A 6,633-nucleotide genomic window follows, 5' to 3' on the forward strand; every position below is an offset into this window, starting at 1 on the left:
TGGCTATAGCTAGCTGTGTGTAGCTATAGCTAGCTGAGGATGGCTATAGCTAGCTGTGTGTAGCTATAGCTAGCTGGAGTTGTTGGCAGCTCGAGAATGCGAGATAGGCAGCTGTAAGTCTGCTGACTCCTCGGGTGTCTCCTTTGCTGCTGCGTGTCTCCATAGGAGGAGACCGTGTGCTGCTGCGGGGTAGGGTTTGGGCCCCCTGCTGCTGCTGCAGCAGCAGCAAACGAGAAGAATGCATTGCAGCAAAGAGACAGCAAAGGAGAAGGCTTCATTTAAAAGACAAACAATAAACAAACAACAACACAGAGAATAATTAAAAGAAGAGGCTGCGCTCATCAGAGACTGCAGCTCTCCCACTACGGTTCGTGCAGCCTTGGTACCTGCCGCAGCAGCAGCAGCACTAGCTGCTGCTGCTGCTGCTGCTGCTGCTGCGGGTGCTGCTGCCTGCTGCCTCCTAAAGAGGCCCCCAAAGCAAAGGAACATACAAATAGGAGAGAGGCGCAAGGGCCTAAAAGAGAGACATCAAAGTCTCGGGTGTACAGACAGCCAAAGAAAGAGAGAAGAAACCCTATCTCTTTTCTTGCTGCTCACCGTCTGTCTCCTTCAACTGTCTCCTCCTCTCCTTGAGCAACGCATAAGCGCTCCACAAGAGGCGAAGCAAACCGGGGAAATAGCAGCATCAGCGCCTGCTGCTGCTGCTGCACCTGCTGCTGATGGTGGTTTAGCTGCAGCAGCAGCTGCTGCAGCTCCCCAGACAAAAAAGTCGCGCAGCAAACTGCGGCGGCTTCTTAAAAAGCCCCAAGGAATCTCCAAACAAAGAAACAGGTGCATGCACATGCATGCAGCCCCAACGGACTGGCTACCTGCTTCATTTAATTGTGTCTCCTTTAAAGTGTCTCCTTTAGGAGATATATACACGGCCCTCTTCTCTCTCTCTGTCTGTTCTTCTATAGAGTGCATGCAAATACAGCTCCTCACCTCTCCCTGTCTCTTAATAAAGAGACAATGCTATCAATAGCCTCAAACAAGGAGATAGTCTCTAAGGCAGATAGAAAGAGACACCCCACAAATGCAGCAGCAACTGCACAGTGCAGACAACAGCACTGTTAGCGAGACTTTGAGAAAGAAGAAGACCCAAAAGAAGAAGAGACAAAGCAGCAACACAAGCAGCAAACAAAAGAAAGGAGACACATCCTTCGTCTTCACGTCTCCCTTCAACTTCCCCCTGGATCCTGTGTCACCTCCCTCTCCCTGGCACTGCTGCTGCTGCTGCTGCTGTTGTTGCTGCTGCTGCTGCTGCTGCTACTGCTGCTGCTGCAAAGAGGAGAGAGTATTTTGCTTCATTCCCTGAGATTAAACTGCTCTGGGGGGGCAAAGACATCTTCAATGTCTGTCTGAACATCATCCTCTGTCTCCTCATGTTGCTGCATTTGTCCAATCCTTCCGTCTGCTAAGTAGAGCAGATAATCTTTAAGTTCATTAGAGCTGCGGCGTGCAACAGCAGCAGCCTCAGCTACCTGGGGTGCTTCAGAAACTTTACCTGCTGCTATTACTGCTCGTAAGCATGTAGTAAGCAACTGCTGTGCATGCTCGGCCTCAGGCGTCTCTTGTAGCAGCAAAGACGAAGGGATAGTAGAATATGTATCTACTGCTTGCTGCAGGTGCTTCTCTATTGCAGCAAGATGATCGTAGTCCGCACCAAGCTGCCACGTATCTGCTGCTGTTGCACCAAGTTCGATAACATCTTCTAATGCTTCTTCTGCTTCATGCTTTGCTGCTATCAATGACTCTGCTGGGGTACCCCTCCCTAGAAGTGAAAGCATCTCAAGACGGGCTGTACGACTATTAAAGCTACGCTCAAGAGAACTAGCATAAGCATCTATCTCCTCCATCTCTAGCCTTAACTCTTGTACAACCTGCCTAGACACCCTGTGGGTCCATTCATCTTCAGGCAGATCTAACGCAGGAAATGTTTCGCCTAAAGAACTGCATACGTACACCATACCTTTCTCTATATCAAATTTATCATCGCTGAAGCTTTCTTTAACATCTCGGAGGGCTTCTAATAAGACTCTTTGTGTAGGTATATCTCCGAAGTGTGCAAGCTGCTGCACCGGGGGTAATGCCTCTGCATTTGCTATAAGAGTATTTAATAGCTCGTCTAATAAACTCTCAATACCTGCAGCTTCATTGTTTATCTCTAACATCTCCTCAGGTGTACTGCACTCCTCCAGGCGCTCTTGTAGCTTCCCATGTACAGCAGTTAAAGAGTCTGCTTCTTGTAATATCCGTTGCAGGTCTGCTAACTTTGCTGCTGTATCTTCTTCTCCTCTTCTCTTCATCTTGATAAGCATAGCTTTCATTGTACCCCCAACTAATTCAAACTGGCTGTCTAGCCATCTACCTCTGTCGCTCCGAGCAGATGTATAAGGAGAACGCGAAGAATCTGCTAAGTCTTGCTGCAGCTGCTGCATTGTAGATACACCCTCATGTAGCTGCTGCGCTGCTTCCATCAGAGATGCACCGAGATCTGCTGCAATAGAGACAGTTTCGCTGTTAACTGCGTCCAAGGAGACGATTCTCTTCAAGCTGTCTAGGGTTCTCCTTGCTCTATCTAGCACTGCTTCATGTTCTTCATGCAAAGAGATTAGAGTAACAGAGACAGAATGGTTATAGTCGTTAGCTTCTTCTAGTGTCTCCATATCGCTAACCCAGGGCCCAGGATCAACAGTCTCCGGCACAGCAGCAAGGCCTTCTTCTGCTGCTGCTGCTGCTTGCGATATCAAAGAAGTAACAAGCTTCTCAACATCTTCTAGATGCTGCTGCAGCAGAGCAAAACTTTCTTCTGCTGCTGCTGCACTCTCAGCTGTCTGCCCAGCTCTCTTTAACTCAAACGCTTTACTCATAGCATCCTTCAGCTGATTCTTTATATTATTGCCTGTCTCCCAATCTAAGAGAGCTAGAAGCCGCTGTGCAGCAGCAACTGTCTCTCCCTTCTCTCTTAATTGATCATAGAGATAACCAGGCAAACCGTATGAGAACAGCTTTAGCTCCGCAGCTCGCCGTGCTGCATCCAGCTTCTTTGCTGCTGCAGCTGCTGCAGCTTCTGCTGCTGCTGCTGCTGCCATCGCCTCTGCTGCTTGTTCGCTCTTCTGCGTACTAACCAAAGAGGAAGCAGCAGCAGCAGCCTGCAACCTCTCAACCTTGGCTGCTGCAGCAACAGCAGCTTCTGCTGCTGTTGCTGCGTTTGCTACCGCTGCGTCTGCATCTTGCGCTGCTTGCGCTGCTGCTGCTGCTGCTGCTGCAGCTTCTGCTTCTGCATTCGCTGCCCTCTCCCCGTCGGCCACTGCGTCTTGTGCTGCTACACGCGCTGCTGTTATACACACCCGTGCTCTCTTCTTCGCTGCTTCTGCTTCTTCTGCTGCACTGCGTGAATCTTTTGCTGCTTCTGCGGCGGCTTCTGCTTCTTTTGCTTCAGCTGCTGCTGCACTAGCTGCTGCTACCTCTGCTGCTGCTGCTGCTTTTGATGCTGCTGCAGTGCTCCTTGCTTGACTGGCGAATTTAGCTGCTTCGCTAGCTCTCTGCGCTTCTGCTGCGGCCCACTCATTTGCTTCTGCTATTGCTGCCTCTGCTTGTGCTGCTGCTGCTGCTGCTGCTTCCGCTTCGTCTGCTGCTAAGGTCGCATAGGCTTCGTCCACCAGAGAAACTGCTGCTGCTTCGAAGCTCCGCCTTTTAGCTCTAAGAGCTTTTGTGTTTGCTGCTGCTGCTTCTGTCTTCAGCTTTGCTGCTTCTGCTGCTGCTTCGCGTACCTCCGGAGAGTCCAGATCCGCGTATGCTTCCTGCTCTTCAGCAGCAGCAGCAGCAGCCGCTGCTGCTGCTGCTGCTGCCGCTTCTTCATCTTCCTGCTTCTCGCGTTCAAGGGCTGTTGTTGCTGTTCCTGCTTCTGTTGCTGCTCCTGACGCTGCTTCTGCTTCTTCAGTGGGCCCCCGCTCCTGCTTTGCGTCTTCTTTCGCAGCTGCTGCATCAGTAGGCTGGGGCTCTGTACCTGGCTGCTGCTGCTCCTGCTGCTGCTCGTCTTGCTGCTCCTGCTGCTGCTCCTGCTGCTGCTCGTCTTGCTGCTCGTCTTGCTGCTCCTGCTGCTGCTCGTCTTGCTGCTCCTGCTGCTGCTCGTCTTGTTGCTCCTGCTGCTGCTCGTCTTGTTGCTCCTGCTGCTGCTCGTCTTGCTGCTCGTCTTGGTGCTCGTCTTGCTGCTCGTCTTGTTGCTCGTCTTGCTGCTCCTGCTCGTATTGTTGCTCCTGCTGTTGCTGCTCCTGATTGTGCTTGCCGCGCAGCTTCTTTTCCTGCTGCGATTGCTCAGAGGAACCCCTGAATAGAGCGAGGAGCAGCAGCAGAACAGCAGCAATTGCTGCTAGTTTGAATGGTCTTGGCTGTATATTCTTCGGCTTAGAAAAGGGCAGCCTACGAAGCCATGAGGAGAATCTGTGCTGCAGCACGTAGTGCTGCAGGTCCTGCAGCGGGCCGTTGTTCTGCTGCTCTTGCTGCGGATCCTGCTGCTGCTCCTGTTGCTCCTCCCCCTGCTGCTGCTGCTGCTGCTCCTCCTCCTCTTCCTGCTGCTCCTCCTGCAGCTCCTCCTCCTCCTCCTCCTCCTCCTCCTCCTGCTGCTCCTCCTCTTCCTGATGCTGCTGCTGCTCCTCCTCCCCTACTTGCTCGTCCTGCTGCTCCTGGGGTTTCTGCTGCTGCTGCTGCTGCTGCTGCTGCTGCTGCTGCTGCGGCTGCGGCTGCCGCTGCCTTCGCCAAACGCCGTCTCTGACTCTGCCGAATACTATTCCTACCTGAGTCAGCCAAATATCTCTCAGGCGTCTCCCTCTACGTGTTCCTACAGGCTTAGAAACCCCGCTTGATGCTGCTGTTCTTGGCCGCTCGGGGGGGTTGCGCTGGGGATCGGGATCGGGATCGGGATCGGGAATGGGATCGGGAGTGGGGTCGGGAGTGGGATCGGGGGCAACAACAGGAGCAGCAGCAGCAGCAGAATCTACAAAGGCAACAACAGGGTTTGCGAGCGCTGCAGAGTCAAGCATACACCATACTACTACTCCGGTAAGGCTCAGGAGACCCCCCAAGCAAAGCAATCTCCTCCTCTGCAGCATTATGCTGCTGCTGTTGCTACAGCTAGCTGCAGCAGGCTGCTGTTATAGCTGCTCGGGGGTGGCTATCGCCGTCTGTGCAGCAAAAGGAAGCTAGATAGCTCCTCAGGGCCCGCGTGCCCTGCCGCTGCTGCTGCTGCTGCTGCAGTTGCAAGCAGCAGCAGCAAGAGAGCAGCAGCAACCTAGCGGGAACGACCTGGGATCCGCCTGCCCGATCCTGTCGGCTGCTGATTAGCTTTGTTGCTGCCTTGCTGCTTGCGGTGGCTTGCTGCAGCAGCGCCCTCGGACCCATGGGGCTCCCCAATGTGCAAGCAGCAGCAGTCGAAGTGCTGCTGCTGCTGTTGTTGCTGCTGTTACTGTTGCTGTTGTTATGACTGGTGCCGCTGCTGCTGTTGCTGCCGCTGCGGCGTGTTGCAGCAACAGCCACCAGCTGTAGCTGGGCAGCGTCTGCTGCACTTGCTGCTGCTCCTCACCTGCTGCGCTGTAGGAGAGCAGCAATAAGTATATTTCACCTTAATATCTCCTTTTGTTAGGGATAGAAACAAACAAAACCAGAGAAAGTAGGGCAGCAGCAGCGCCTCGATGCTGCTGCTGCTGCAGCACTCGACGTGGGTGAGGCGCATGCACAGGGGATCGTACGATCCCAGCTGCTGCTGCTGCTACTGAATATGCAGAGTTCAACGCAAACAATCTCTTTTCTTTTTTATTAATTTATAAAAAGAAATAATAACTTATCATTCAGTGCATATTACAGAGGCTTATTGCTGCTTCTCTTGCTGCTGCTGCTGCTGCCGGCCCATAGACCTCCTCTCCCCCTGTGGTTGTTAGCTTCTTTCTGCGTCTCTTCATTGCTTGTTTGTTTATTTAAATAATTAATTGTTTCATTTTGAGGTGTATATGCAGCTCTCGTTCTTCTAGCTTCGTTAGAGCGGGCTTGCTGCTCCTTCCGCCCAATGCCTATGCCCCAGCCGGTCTGGTAGCAGCAGCAAAGTGCTGCAGCAGCAACAAAAGGTGTCTCTTTCTGCAGCAAGGAGACTAAGGGTCTCCTTTATGCACATTAACATCCATGCTCTGTCTCCTATCTCTAAGAAAGCCTCCAAATGCCCAGCAGCAGCAATAGCAACAGCCATAGCAGGGAGCAGCAGGCGGAGATAGCAGCAACAGCAGATGACAGGAGGTAGCAGCAGCAGCAGCAGCAGCAGCAGCAGAAGATAACAGCACTGAGAGTCTTAAATAAGGGGAGCGTTGAAAGACTTCTCTAATTAAACAGCTGCATGCAGCCTGCAGCACAGCGGAAGAGACAGCAGATACACTGCAGCACTATCTACAATAAAATAATAAACGCAAGATACAATATACACCTGAAAGTAAAATTTATTTTAATAAAATAATTTAATAAATAAATCCAACACCGAGACACTGCCCTATCCCGGGCTTGCTCGTTTCTGCAGTATCCGTGAATATATATATATATATATATATA

General features: G+C 51.9%; 1 protein-coding gene across 1 annotated transcript; it reads right to left on the reverse strand.

Moving 5' to 3' along the window:
• Positions 1-1,346: 1,346 nt before the first annotated feature.
• Positions 1,347-5,442, reverse strand: EAH_00060330 (hypothetical protein, conserved; the record flags this gene model as incomplete). The annotated part of the gene is made up of 2 exons (XM_013393487.1): positions 1,347-5,068; positions 5,439-5,442. The coding sequence occupies 2 exons, from the start codon at positions 5,440-5,442 to the stop codon at positions 1,347-1,349; spliced, it is 3,726 nt and encodes a 1,241-aa protein (XP_013248941.1).
• Between the last annotated feature and the right edge of the window lie 1,191 nt (positions 5,443-6,633).

This window comes from Eimeria acervulina, genomic scaffold (assembly GCF_000499425.1).
Source record: "Eimeria acervulina Houghton genomic scaffold, Eah_scaff1495, whole genome shotgun sequence".
NCBI classification, from domain to species: Eukaryota; Apicomplexa; class Conoidasida; order Eucoccidiorida; family Eimeriidae; genus Eimeria; species Eimeria acervulina.